Source organism: Pseudorasbora parva, chromosome 2 (genome assembly GCF_024679245.1).
Source record: "Pseudorasbora parva isolate DD20220531a chromosome 2, ASM2467924v1, whole genome shotgun sequence".
Classification (NCBI taxonomy): Eukaryota; Metazoa; Chordata; class Actinopteri; order Cypriniformes; family Gobionidae; genus Pseudorasbora; species Pseudorasbora parva.
The window spans coordinates 53,140,601-53,154,868 of NC_090173.1; the positions used below are offsets into that span (position 1 = coordinate 53,140,601).

Here is a 14,268-nt window from a genome sequence, read left to right on the forward strand (position 1 = left end):
TATCGTGGGCACTATAAAATATCTATAAAATATCGTAAATAATAATTTATTAACAATCAAGAATACTTTGCCAATCAACCTCAACACCGCTGTATTCTGTCAAAGGGACACGAGCTCAGATATAAACAAACCCAACGTGCGTTTGCACATGACTGAACCGGTGAAGGAGACGCGCTGCTGAAGTGACTCTCGGTGACAGCAGAGGGCGCTGATGAACGGCAGAATGGAGCCGGTTACCCCGGAAACCAGCAAACAAAACAAAAACCCTTGTAGTTTTTAAAACAGCCAGCTATTCGTTTTTTGTAATCTCAATGTTCATCACAGCATCAAATACTTAATACTTAAAGACTTAAATAATAGCCTATTTATTTTCAGACTTAAACATTTTTATGTTTTAATCTGGACTACAACATGCCCTAATAATTAGAACTGTTCTAATTATTTGTTATTGTTCAGTAAAACTTTGAGACATCCGACTTCATTATTACCAAACTGACAATGAAAAATGCTTATAAAGAATTAATCATTCTAAGTAATGTTCATTTCTTAGTTACTGTTAAATAACATTAAAATCAAAATCAAAATAACTTTTTATGGACCTAAGATAAAACTAACAATGATCAGTATTACTGAACTAACATTACCAAAAACATTATACTTGCTTTAACAAATGTAGCTATTGCTCAATCTTAGTTAATGCATTAAATAATGAGACCTTATTGTAATTTGTAAGCCTACCTGTTGTTCTTTATAGCGTAATTCTTTTGCACTTTAATCTGTTTGAAAATTGTACTTTTACAGCTCTGAAGAAAATCAAGAGACCACTTAACATTAATTTCTCATTTTTTCTCAATGTTAATTGGTCTCTTAATTTTTTTTCCAGAGCTGTGTATATTTTTGGTGCATTATTGTATTTAAACATTCAGTTATTTTTGTTCTTACAAAAATAGTTCTTAAAGCTGTTATGCTATGGCAACACTATTTTTTGCAACTTATTTCAATATCGTGATAATACCGTATATCGTGATAAAACTTCAGCAATTAATCGCAATTACTGCTTGTCTATTTATAACCACTGTATTTGATACATTTTTTCAAGAATTTCATTACAAACAGAAAGCTATAAGCCTACAGATCAATTTCATGTCGGAGTGGGATCTGAGTGGGATTTCTTTCACCGGTGAGCGTGAGCGGTTCATGAGCGACGTGGTGAGCGTTCTTTTTGAGCGCTCTTTTTGTATGTAGTTTGTGTTTTACACCGTTTTCAGTATATTTTCCTCACTTTGTATTTGAGAAGATTTATTTTTTGCACCGCTTGTTCATTTACACTCTGTATTTTTTATTGCACGGTTTGTTGTCAGAACTTGTTACATTCTTTGCATTTGTTTTTTCATGTTCAAATTATTATATTTTTCTTTGAAGATAGAATATTATAATAAATTACTATAACTTGCTGAGGGACATACCTGTCAACACTCCTGTTTTCGCCGGAAGTCTCCATATTTCACACCCATCTCCCGCCCCCCTCCCATTTTGTAATTTCTCCTGGAAATCTCCCGTAATTTGTATGGCCCAAACTTTGTTCTTTGAATTATCACAAATCTGTTATTCCAAAGGTGTTCAGTTGCCAGATCTTGTATGAAACGGCAAATCATACAATCGACACATCACACAAATTTAACCCATAGTGGCCTCAACCTGGCAACCTAGTTGAGCTGTTGATATCTGCGCAGGGCGTGGGAAGTTGTATCAACCATCATTAGTAGAAACGGGAGGAGACTCCGCTGGTAAATATTAATTTTCTCTAATCCCCTGACTAGTGTTACATTATATGATCACGAGTTTATTCATGCAAATGCTTTTAAACCATTTAAGAGTGACAAGACAAAGAGAGCGTGCTGTATGAAAAACTCACACAACGCCCAAATTCAAGTCCTCTTTCGCACTTTAAGGAACAATAACACACACAATTATACATTTACATTTATGCATTTGGCAGACGCTTTTATCCAAAGCGACTTACATTGCATTCAAGGTACACATTTTTTACATTATTATCAGTTTTCTTTCCCTGGGAATCGAACCCATGACCTTGGCATTGCTAGTGCCACGCTCTACTGGTTGAGCTACAGGAAAGCACAATTATGCCAAGATGCCAGTTATGTTAAGTTTCTTCATAAGAACAGCCTTAAAAAAAGTTAAATAACATCTTAAATGATTTTAAAGAGGTGTGAGAAAATGAGATGTGTGTGAGATAGGCATCATTTGCAATAGCCGACAGCGGAAGATCTTTTAAAGTGACAGTAACCACTTATAATGACACTGTAAAGAACACAAGTAATTGCTCACTAAATATGCTCTGCTCTTGACTATATAACTTTAGTACCTTTAATAAGGATTAATCTAGATATAATGCATAACTTATGCAGTGCAAACAGATAACAATTTATGTATATTTTCATACTTGTTAAGTTCTTGAGCACAGGTACAAATGAAATGTATTATGGGTTTATGTGAGAATAACTTTGATACCCAAGTTCCCGAGATGGGCGTGACATAACCGTTAAAAACCGCAGATGGGAGAATTTCTGCTGTGGCAGGTGTTTTATTCGTTTTTTTCCCCACAACAATTTCATTGTCTTGTCGTTAAAGTAGTAAATATTTACATAAGTTAATAATAATTTGAAGCATATTGTGTATTTTAAACACGTCGAAAAATCGCATCTAGTTGACCATCATTCCAGAATAGTGAGCAAGCTGACTATCTAGTGGTAAAAGTAGCTATACAATAGGATCATGTATGGCTGAAAACTATTGCCATTTTAGTCTTTAAGCAGCCTTAATATTGTCTACATTGTGCCTTTATTGTGAATGTGATTATAAACAACCTGAACCTGGCGTCCTCCATTCTTTCCACCTGAACACAACAAGCTCGTAATCACGACTTCTGAAGTGGGAAGTAGGAAACTTCCGATAGCACGTGAAGACAGCATTATTCATCTAAGCCGGAGTGTACCGCCCGCGGGCGCCCCCTGGCTGCTATAGAAATGAATGGCCATGTTATTCAGAACTCCACTGATCAACACAACATCAGTGAGGAATATTTCGAGATCTACTCAATGGATTGTGTTGATTTTGGACTCCACTGTAAGCATCCAGTGTAAGTACTGATGTGCTGTTTTCAACAACTGGAGCATGTTTCATGAAGTTACAAGCCTAAACGCCACTTTAGAGTGACTGTTATTCTTCTGTCAGGTTATGATTTGTTATAATTCAATGAGTAATAACTTTCGATCCGTGTGACTGATTATGGTGTCCTTGGTCTCTTTTTAATCGCGAGAGTCTGTAAATAAAGATGTGCACTTTTCAAAAATCGGAGCATTTTTCATGAAGTTAAGTCTAAACGCCACTTTGTAGCTTCTGTGCTCCTCTCAGCTTAAAATGTGTTCTAAATCCTTCTGGGAATATTTTACGATCAGAGTGACGGATTGTGGTGTCCTTGGTCTCTTTTTAATTGTGAGAGTCTGCTGAAAACAAGGATGTGCCATTTTTAACAATCGGAGCATGTTCCATGGAGTTACAAGCCTAAACGCCAAGTCTAAGCAACTGTTATTTTTCTTCTCCACTCGAGTTTAAAATGCTCGTGTGTGTGTCTGGGCTGTTTTTTTGTGTGTTACACTTCAACGAGGAATATCATTAGATCTAAAAAACGGATTATGGTGAGCTTGGGCTCTTTGTAATCGTGAGAATCTGCTGTAAATAATGGTGTGATTTTCCACATTTCATGAAGTTATGATTGAAAAACGCCACGTGAATGCCGCATCAGTATATTATTTACATATGGGTCTTGCTGGACTTAACTTACAAAAAACTCACTCAAGTTTAGTCAAAGGCCAAAACAATTATGCTTTTTGTGTGTTCTACTCCGTGAGACCTTTCAAATGATATATGACACATGACTATCTGAGTTGTGTGATGTGATTGACACGTTGCAGTACATAATAACCCCCCCCAAAAAAATAAGATTCTCTCCCCCTGTTTTATTAGCAAATAACTCATCACTACTTTGGAGATACTCATAATGGCTACATTCATTGTAAAATTTAGACTTTAAACTTTCAAATGACACCTATTTTATGTTGATCCATGCAAGATTTTTGAAAAATATGAAAATTATTTTTTTCTCGGCTAGGATATTGTGATTGTGTGTGTGTGTGTGTGTGTGTGTTATTACATTCAGGCATGCTTAGTAATTTTTTCTGTGGGGGGGTGTGCCGCAGGCGGGACACTTTGGGCTTAAGGGGTTAAAGTTTTACCAATGTATCTCTCACTTTCCAGACCACCACCTTTGGCCATATTCTAAATTAATCATTAATCCAACCAAGATGGAAAAAGACCGAACTGTCATGCATTCATTCATTTGTACATTAACAGCTGAATTTGTGTAAGATGTTGCATTATAAATAGCTGCCACAGAGAATACTCAGGCTTGGTACAAATGTTATACTTCTTGCCCTCTAAGAGGTGTCTGGCTGATGTCCTACCATCTTTATCTGATGCCTTCATAATGTTGATTTGTTCGGACAAACGGAGAGTAGTCCGACCATAAACTGTTCCCTCGAATATGCTGTTCACTACACAGGTTATAGGAAACATGCTAAAAGTCACTGCAGAAACAAGTTTGTGTTGTTGCAAAAATGCCAGACGAACAGAAAAATACAATATAAAGGAGAGATGCTTTGAGACGGGTGGAGACGACAGCACAGAATAAAGCCGCTCATACTCATGCCTTCTAGGTTTCTCCTGCTGCCTCAGAATGCAGTAGTCCAGTGCGGCAGCTTGTCATGTCGTAAATGAGACACCATCTGTTTTGCAAACCCCTCTATGGTGGTTATCATTGTTGTATTTGTATGTTTCTGTGGCATTGAAGTTGCTAATTGAACATCAGAATTGCAAACAATATCACGTAACAACGTACCTCAGTAAAGCCAAAAAATAATTATGCACCATATTACGTTAAAAAAAAAGTATTATCTTTTTTGTGTGTGTGTATGGTTAAAAGAATCAAGTTTTTTTTTAATGACAGACACCATTTAAAACAAAACAAAAACTGGATTAGAAAATTATGTAAGTGTAAGTATACTAACTTTATTATTAGAAAATGGACACGCCTGTGTGTTATCAAATCCATGAATTTGGACAGACTTCTAGTGTAAGTTTTGAACTTGTGATCTGCTGCCACACTAGATTGCAACTGGACAGGGGTAGAAACTACAGTTTAGGGCTGCAGCTATCGATACTTTTTGTAATCGATTAATCTAGCACTTCATCGATCGATTAATCGGATAATAATTTTCCTTTATTAAAGAGCAATGCTAAATATATAAGAGAAAATAGGTCCGGTATCTTAAAATTTACATTTAATTTGTTTTCTTTTTTGAAAATTAAGTTGTATAGCTGAAATTGCATACAATAATAATTGTGAAACTAGATTTTAATGCATACAATTGCCATATTATATTATAAAAAAATCTATTTCAAATTACTTAAAAAAGGTAAACAAAGTTCAATCTAAAACTAAACCTACAACCAATAAACCAAAATAATAGTAATATAAATAACAAAAATTCCTAAACATTATTACCTTGTGAAACTTCCCTTTCATGTTTCAGCTTCAGCTCAGGGATGACATGAGCCTTTACTGTCTTCTGAAAGCTTTGTGATTTTTGTAAGAAGCAAAAAATTTCGACAGGAAGGAAACTTAAAATAAGAACAAGAGTAGAGATGGGAATTCTAGAGTTGCCAGATCAGCTCTAAGTAGATATAAATATGATTAAAGTCTGATATTTAAATTACACAAATCTACATCACACACACGTTACAGCTTGTTCTGATGTTTGTTGCACTTAGCCTTGAGAACATTTAAATGGTGTTTTTTAAAAGATATTATAAAGTATATATAATATGTATTTAGCATCAAGGACTTTTCGAAATCGAGTAACTCGAGTTTTCTCAATGAATCGTCTAGGGCTGCCCCCGACTAAAGATATTCCTAGTCGATTAACACTCCTGCATTTTAGCGATTAGTCGAATAATCATTCATTTATGATATTATTATAAAAACTTGCGTATATACAAGGAAAGGTATAGTCCAAGTTGACGTTTAGCACCTTATGACAGAAAATGCTAAAGCATGATGATAGTGCGTTCAAAATAAAAATGAAGTGCTTAAAACAGAATAGTAAAGCTTTTAAACTATACAGCGCTTACGGACACAAAAATCAGTGGCCGGAACGTTATAGGCTAAAAATAACATTAAAAACAGCAATCAGACTGACTTTGCATTTTAATAATTTATTATCAAAAATGCAAACTGTAACAGTTACATGTCCAAAAAAAAAAAAAAAAAAAAAAAACAGTTTTGAATAAAATAAACTAAAATTCATTCTTTAAAATAAATTTAATAAACTTATTAAATAACTTAGGCCTGGTACAAAACAAGTACTATAGCTAAAACGCTGTTTGGTATAAAAATACAGTGGAAGATATTCAGTGGGATATTGTTCAAAAGGAAAATTAACAAAAAACGAACAATTTAATAAATGCACATCGCACATCGCCAAAACTTAGAATAAAAAAAGAAGGCGGCAAACAAATCAACAGCCAACAAGTGTTTGATTAAATTGTTTAGAACAACTATATTTAAGACAAAATGCAGAACAAATAATTTAAAGAGCACTAATACAGATCAAAAATATCAGAGCAAAGCCGCAAACTGCCATTAAGACGACGGATGAGTCTTGAACTCAAACAACAAGTTGCAAACATCAGACTCATTTTTCTTACAGAATTAAAAAACAACTTCTGCATTTTATAAAAACGAATAAATAAAAATATGTATTTATTTATTTTTATAGCCTACCCGTTATAAAAATACTCATTTTTTTATATAGCCTAACAGATAGCAAACAGAAACACTATATGGAAACGTTACTACTTACATGTTTTAAATGGTCATGGTCATGGTCAAGCTCCAAAAGGTAACGAAATAGGTTTTATTTTATTCTTCTGTAGCTGTTACTCTAAAATCAGGAGTTTTATATATTATCACGACAGGTAGAGGTCTATCCATGTTAAATATAGATCTGGGTCGCTAACGACCTGAATATGTAAGAATGTTTGGTGAAACAGTCATGCATTTAAGGGTTAATTGCATTTTATTTAATTTTATTTAATTACATTTAATTTTATTTAATAACTTTTATGTCAAAGATACAGGAGACACACAGCAGCCAATACAATCTGTTGTTTAATATCTGCTTGTATTGCCTCATGACTGATGAAAAATTTGCTTTGTGTGCAGTAGAATTTTGATGCATCACAATGCATCGTAGAATCGAATTGAATCGAATCGTTAACTGGTGAATCGTAATCGAATCGTGAAGGCAGTGCCAATGCACACCCCTAGTAATCACAGTCACTCCAGCTGACGATGACGTCACGTGCATTCCCTCTATTGGATGTCACTGCTCAATTGCCAAACCCATGTGCAGCAGAAGCTGCCATTTTTAAAGCTTCCATTTGCCCAATAGGAAGGGCTCTACCATTTTCAGGTGACATCCCGGGGGAAATCAACTAAACTAGAATTTCCCATGCATCTTTATTTGCAATGTTTGAATTAATTACTTTAATCAATAGTGCAATTCATATGTTGCATGTTAAAGCCATGTGTTATGTGTATTTGTATAGTTTTTTTATCTTGCTTTAGAATTGCTCCACATGGTATGTTCTAAGTGGGAGGGGCCTAACTCTATAAAACGGCTCCTGGTAGCCATTTTGAAAGTTTTTGCATGTGGCAGTACCTGCTGTATTTCTGAGCCTGGATATAAGCATAGCCAGAATACATACGTGAACATATACATGTATATAGTGATGGCCAAATGAAGCGTTTCGAAGCATTATTGCTTTCTGATACAATTGTGTTGAAAATGGTTCATTACTCATGCTTCATTCAGATAGAAATTGCAGCACCATCTCCTGGTGAAGTAAATGTAATGCAACAAAGCTGATAACCATAAAATGCAAGTAGGCTTATGTTAACGCCCCGTTTATTACGTGTTTACAGAGGCGATCAAAGCTGAAACCGTGTTAGTGCTGTGAAACTCATTTATGTAGGTGAATTTTTACAGATACTGATGAATTTCATGTGTTCACCTTGATAATAAAACATTAAGCATGATGGGTGTGTGTAATTATTTCTTTAGACAAGAACAGAAGACCAGAGCAGCTTTAAAAAGTTTGAAACCATCACAGAAATTCTAATGGTTTCGATTAAAATACCAATAGGTTGGCTTTTAGCATTTAAACCACTACAGATTTTTTATATATTCATTTTTTTCGTGTGTGGGACATATTCCATTAGGATGTGATGCCCCCACCAATAGAACCCAACACATATCAGAAGAGAGCCACAGAGACCACTATAATTCCCATTACAACCAATAAAATTCCCATGAAAACCATTAAATGCAATATAATTTCAGTAATGGTTTCTATAGTGTTTTATTTATTTATTTATTTATTTATTTATTTATTTTTTAGCATGTCAGTATTATGTGTGAAAGCACATAAGAAATACAGCCAACAGGTTTCAAACTTGTCAACACTGATTGGGCTGTCAAAGCAGTCAGGTGGTTCACTACAGGAGTGAAGCAGTGTGTTTGCTTCAGAAGGCATTTTCACGTGACTAGTGACGTAATGATACAAGCTCCGAAGCAGTGGTTCATTGCAAGGACCGTTCGAGTTTGAAGCAAGCTTCGGAGCATCGGTGACAGACGTAACATCACTACATATATATATTTTTATTTGACTTTATTGCTTTGCCTTGTTTTTTTGTCACTGTACATATTTTTGCATTTTGCTTGGGATCCATGATTTTTTCACCAAAATAAACACCCTGGACTTTATATTCCTTTTCATCGTCATTTGTGTTTACACCTTCACCACCGGTACACCCTACAGTCACCCTCAATGCAATTTGTCAAAATGATGGACTAAAAAATGAAAACAACCTCTGAGTACAGTTAGCTTTTATATGTACAAATATCAAGTAAATTTGATTCCTCGTAACATGGCCCCTTTAAATTTTGTATTCCATGAATACTTTGACTAACACCATTTTTGGAGAGTTTTTATTTTATTTTTAATAATAAAGCACACTGACTGAATAAGAACACTTACTGTTGTTGTAGATTATCTGGCTGTATGGTGACGGAGGAAGGTTGTGCTGCTCTGGCATCAGCTCTGAGTTCAAACCCTTCACACCTGAGAGAGCTGGATCTGAGCTGCAATCACCCAGGAGATTCAGGACTGAAGCTGCTCTCTGATAAACTCAACCATCTGGACCAACTCAAGTATGTGGAGCAGTAAGAATCATCCTGTCTGTGTTGTATCTTTACATATTAACTTTAATTGCTTGACTTTCCTGCAGTAAATCAGTCAGTCAATCAGCATGATCTTTTATGTTGAAGTTGGTTAACCAAGGAAGTCTTGTAGTGTCATGTAGACACCAACAAACTAGCATGCCTTATAACCAGAGTATCCCCTTTTGCAGGTTAACATCCTGCAATCTCACTGATCAGTGCTGTGAAGTTGTGGCTTCAGCTCTACAATCACCAAACTCCTCCCTGAGAGAGCTGGACCTGAGTAACAATGACCTACAGGACTCGGGAGTGAAGCTGCTCGGTGCTGGACTGATGAATCCAAACTGTCAACTCAACATACTGAGGTATTTAAAGGGCTAGTTCACCCCCAAAAATAATATTAGCCCATGGTTTACTCACCTTAAAGTCATCCTAGGTGTATATTACATTTTTTTCTGACAAACACAGAGTTACATTAAAAAGTTATATTTAATAAAGGCCATTTGAAGCAAATCAATCCGTTTGTGTAAGAAAAATATAAATATTTAAAATGTTATAAAGTAAATTATCTTGCTTCAGGCTGATCGCTTTACATATTCAACTCTAATAAAAAGTGTAGCACCTCTCGCAATTCAAAATGCGTACGCTACACCTGATGAGCGTAACTGGTGTGCAATGTCGTCAGACATAGCGTAAGCATTTTGAACTGCTAGAGGTCTTACACTTTTTATGTGAGTTTATTACGTAAAGCAATCAGCCAGAAAATAGATAATTTACTCTATAAAGTTTTAAATATGGATATACAAGCTTGATACACTCAACCATCTGGACAAACTCAAGTATGTGGATCAGTAAGAATCATGTTGTCTGCATTGTATCTTTACATATTTACTTTAATTACATATTTACTTTAATTACTTTACTGACATTCCTGCAGTAAATCAGTCAGTCAATCAGCATGATCTTTTATTTTGAAGTTGGTTAACCAAGGAAGTCTTGTAGTGTCATGGAGACACCAGCAAACTAGCATGCCTTATAACCAGAGTATCCCCCTTTTGCAGGTTAACAGCCTGTGGTTTCACTGATCAGTGCTGTGAAGTTGTGGCTTCAGCTCTACAATCACCAAACTCCTCCCTGAGAGAGCTAGACCTGAGTAACAATGACCTACAGGATTTGGGAGTGAAGCTGCTTTCTGCTGGACTGATGAGTCCAAACTGCCAACTCAACATACTGAGGTATTTAAAGGGTTAGTTCAACCCCAAAAATAATATTACCCCATGGTTTACTCACCTTAAAGTCATCCTAGCTGTATGTGACGTTTTTGTCAGACAAACGCAGTCAGAGTTCTATTAAAAAGTTCTATTTAATAAAAGCCTTTTGAAACAAATCAATGCGTTTGTGTAAGAAAAATATAAATATTTAAAACATTATTAGGGCTGGGCAAGTTAATCGCGTTAATGCGTTAACACATTTATTAATTAACGCTGACAATTATTTTATTGCGCATTAACGTAGTTATTTATTATTATATTGAAAGGCTGTTGCTCACTGCCTCTGAATACACATGCAGACAAACCATTAGTCACAGAAGAGAACAGTGCTGTCTGTAGCCTAAGCCAAGGGCTTGACATTCTTTGTCTGGGACAAATGGGACAAATAAAATATAAAAATAACCAGAAACGCAAGAATTATTCAGATTTTTTCTTGTGTTTATTATGTTCAATGTAAATAGTGATTGATGAGTGTATCGCTGCCTCTGGTACGTTAACAAGTCGCGTTGAGGTTTGCGCTGCCTGTCTCTTTGTGAGAGACATTCGTGGAGAAATCAAAACAATTCAGCAGCAATATAAACCCACAGAAGAAGCATACTGGGGTAAAACTGAGTTTTTTGCAGTTGTTGATATTTATGGTTTATGATATTGTTAATAACACAAGTCGACTTTGCAATCATGAATTGTGTAGCATGAACAGTGTAGCCTAGTTCAATAAACAAGTATCCTAATTAATATTAAGTTACTTACATTTTAGATCCAAACTAATATTCGTTCCATTTCACCCATGATTTCACCAGCGAAAATAGTTCCAAAAGAAAGCAACACTCAGCGCAGTGTTTTGTTACTAAATGATTCAGCGTTTTGAATGAATCATTTGAATAAACGACTCAATGACTCACTTATGAAGTCGATCACTTGCTGCCCCCTATTGGCGGTTATGTTTAAAAGTATGATTGCATTTTATTTAGAACATCAATCTTATAACATTATGTATTGCAGCTGTATTTTTTGCAGTTTAAATTATTTAATTTGATTGGTAACAGGCTATAGTGTCTTTACTATTATAACTGAATTTATTAATCAAATGTAAGAATTTAACATGAAAGATAATGCATACATTTAGATACAAGATTTTAAAAAATGGCCTTTATACAATTAAATAATGCCCTGGGGTGAATATCACAAATATGCAGATTTAAGTATTACTACAGAATAAATATGTGTATACCACCAATTAAATTTTATTTGATTAATGTTTAAGTTGATATTTACAAGAAATATTGTAATTGTTACTAACTTTTAACTGCTGTAAAAAGCACCTTATTTGTTTAAAGTGTTTGCAAACCATATATTATTGCACTTTTGTTCATTTAGCAGCACTTTTGTATTCATTATTGAATTTTGCACATACTGCGATTAATCGCGTAATTATTAATTTAAATTAAACATTTTAATCGTTGACCAGCACTAGTTATTACCCTTTATTACCCTCTGATGACATTGCACACCAGTTAGGCTCATCAGCATTTTGAATTGCAAGAGGCGCTACACTTTTTATTAGAGTTGAATATGTAAAGCGATCGACCTGAAGCTAGATAATTTACTTAAAGGGTTAGTTCACCCAAAAATGCAATTTCTTTCATTAATGACTCACCCCAATGTCGTTCCACAACCGTAAGACCTCCGTTCATCCTCGGAACACAGTTTAAGATATTTTAGATTTAGTGAGAGGGCTTTCTGTCCTTTGAATGTAAGTGTATGCACACTTTACTGTCCACATCCAGAAGGTAATAAAAATATCATCAAAGTAGTCCATATGTGACATCAGTTGGTTAGTTAGACTCTTTTGAAGCATCGACAATACATTTTGGTCCAAAAATACGACTTTATTCAGCATTGTCTTCCCTTTCGTGTTCCTCAAATAAAGATTCAAACTGTCAATACGCTGATTCACAACCGTTTGAATCTTTATTTGAGGTTTGAAAACAAAGCAAAGATGAGGAGATCCAGGACTTCCAAACAGACAGGCTTTATTATCATAAACTTTAAACAGAACACCAAACACTACAAATATAATGTAACATAACTCAACGTAGTATAACTCAAGACCAGACAAAGAGGGAATGAACATGGCGGTACTAAATACACACACTGAAGACTGACTAAACGAGGGCTCAGGTGACACAGATGATAATTAACTAAACACAGCTGAAAAGGACTAAACTAACAAGGGTTGCTATGACAACAGAAAAGTGGCGGGAAACAGAACAAAGGAACATGTGACAACTGAACCTAGGAAGCAAAACACAACAAACAAAGACAATACATGTAACACAGGGATTGCTCTGTAAACTAAGTTCAGAATATAACTGATACATATATGCCGTTTTAAATAGGCTACTGTAGTCTATGAGAGGTGATGTCTGTGAAAATACTATGTCAGGCAGGCTACACAAATTTTGTTCTTCAAAATATTAGCCTCTCGTCTTTTTTATGTCTTTCTCTGCATTTAACTTGAAAAAACATATTTTGTACAAGAAAACAACATAGGCTTCAAAATAAACTGTTGTTGAAATATTGTAAAGTGATCATATGAACAAGGCAATACAAATGACCGTTTAAAAAGCAATATGCAAAATCAAAATTTAATATCTCCATAATGAATTGAGAAAAGTGCGTGCAACCCATTGGAATGTGGATGAGTAATTAGTTGGGTTAGTAAAATAAAAAATAAAAAATATATATTTTTTTTAAGTATAAAAAATATTTATGTGAGATATAGTAAAATAAAAAATGTTTAAAAGTGCGCAGCTCTTCTAGGCTACAACTCTTCTTAAGTGGAAGGAAGCTTTTTTTCCCCTCACTTGCAACCAATATAGAAAGCACTGAGTCATTAGTTGGGTTAGAAAAATAACGAAATTATAGTTTTTTTTAAAGTAGAAAATAATATTTATGTATTTATGTAATAAGAGATTAAAACAACTCTATATACAAAGAGTATATAGAAAAAGTAAGTAAAAGTAATAGTAAAGAGTAAGAAGAGTATACAACTCTTCTTAAGTGGAAGGAAGCTTTTTTTCCCCTCATGTGCAACCAATATAGAAATTAAGCGTGGAATAAACATTTTGGATTTTGTGGAGGTTAGTGATTTGGCTATTGTAATTCTGACCCAATTGGCTTTTTCGCCTTTTTGGCTGTTGTTGTAAATGGTGATATTTTTTCCAAATGTTTCTTGAAAACATCAATGATATCAGTCCACTGGAATGCAACACTTTTAATTTAAAACAGGTTTATTTAAAGCAATCATTTTTCAAACAGATGGAATTAGAAATACAGGCCTGCCCCTAACAAAAGCCTGCTTTAAATACAAGCCTGTTCCCTTCTGGAGTTCAGGTAAATAAAGGCCCAGTCTTTATTTGAAGAATTACGGTATGTAATTGTTCTTTTAGACAAACATAATATGAGTTATATAAAAATGTCCTAGCTCTTTCAAGCTTTATAATAGCAGTAAATAGAGTTAATAAAGGGGTTAATAAAGGCCTTCTGAAGCAAATCAATGCGTTTGTGTAAGA

The 14,268-nt window shown here is 34.6% G+C and overlaps 1 protein-coding gene across 3 annotated transcripts in view; it reads left to right on the forward strand.

The window, feature by feature from the left end:
• LOC137046638 (NACHT, LRR and PYD domains-containing protein 3-like) overlaps window positions 1-14,268 on the forward strand; it is a 99,446-nt gene that overhangs the window by 33,116 nt on the left and 52,062 nt on the right. Inside the window, exons 5-7 of one of the 3 annotated variants that reach the window (XM_067423937.1) lie at window positions 9,252-9,413; window positions 9,614-9,787; window positions 10,484-10,657. The exons of 1 other annotated variant lie outside the window; for it this stretch is intronic. In XM_067423937.1, coding sequence (XP_067280038.1) covers window positions 9,252-9,413; window positions 9,614-9,787; window positions 10,484-10,657 — 510 coding nt within the window. The remainder of the gene's footprint in view (window positions 1-9,251; window positions 9,414-9,613; window positions 9,788-10,483; window positions 10,658-14,268) is intronic. One more of the 3 variants, XM_067423954.1, reaches the window with a different exon arrangement.